At 63.4% G+C, this 508-nt stretch overlaps 1 protein-coding gene across 2 annotated transcripts in view; it reads left to right on the top strand.

Annotated features, from left to right (window-relative positions):
• The first annotated feature begins 229 nt into the window (after positions 1-229).
• Positions 230-508, top strand: part of UBE2A (ubiquitin conjugating enzyme E2A) — an 8,660-nt gene continuing 8,381 nt past the window's right edge. For both annotated transcript variants that reach the window (XM_006762330.2, XM_006762329.2), the window contains exon 1: positions 230-480. In XM_006762330.2, the coding sequence (XP_006762393.1) occupies positions 437-480 (44 nt within the window). In that variant the 5' untranslated portion in view covers positions 230-436. The remainder of the gene's footprint in view (positions 481-508) is intronic.

The following is a 508-nucleotide window of genomic DNA, read 5'->3' as shown; positions in this document are numbered from 1 at the left end:
GATAACTGGGAAAAAAAAGCTTCCCAGGATTCGTCTTAGACTTGACAAGTGGGGGTGCAGCCCATTCCACTACCCAGTCCTGGAACTATAGGCTCCCGTTGGCCAGTGAAACGCCTCAGCCCCGCGTGCCTCTGGCCGTGCTTTAATGACCTAAGCAACTTCCTTCCACGCCCCCCCCGCGGCCCGTCTTGGTACGGCCCGTCCGGCGTTCGGCGTTCCATTCCCCCCCCCTTCCTTCCAGGTTGGTTCAGCCCCTGTCTACTCCGGGGTGGTGCTTAGCCGGCGCCAGACCGACCCTCGACTTCGGAGGGGCAGTGCGGTCCCTCTGGGCGCTTCCTCCCAGGCTTCTTCGGCTTCTTCAGCCTCATCGGCCTCCTTACCCTCGGCTGGGACCCAAGATTTCAGTGTATGCCCCAACCCTGACCCCGCTCGAGATATGTCTACCCCGGCTCGGCGGCGTCTCATGCGGGACTTCAAGAGGTAACCGGCGGGGACCGCCGGCCGCGGG

The sequence above is a fragment of the Myotis davidii genome, unplaced genomic scaffold (genome assembly GCF_000327345.1).
Source record: "Myotis davidii unplaced genomic scaffold, ASM32734v1 scaffold498, whole genome shotgun sequence".
In the NCBI taxonomy this organism is placed as follows: Eukaryota; Metazoa; Chordata; class Mammalia; order Chiroptera; family Vespertilionidae; genus Myotis; species Myotis davidii.
Note: the sequence above shows the minus strand (reverse complement) of the source record. Positions and strands in the feature narration are given on the sequence as shown.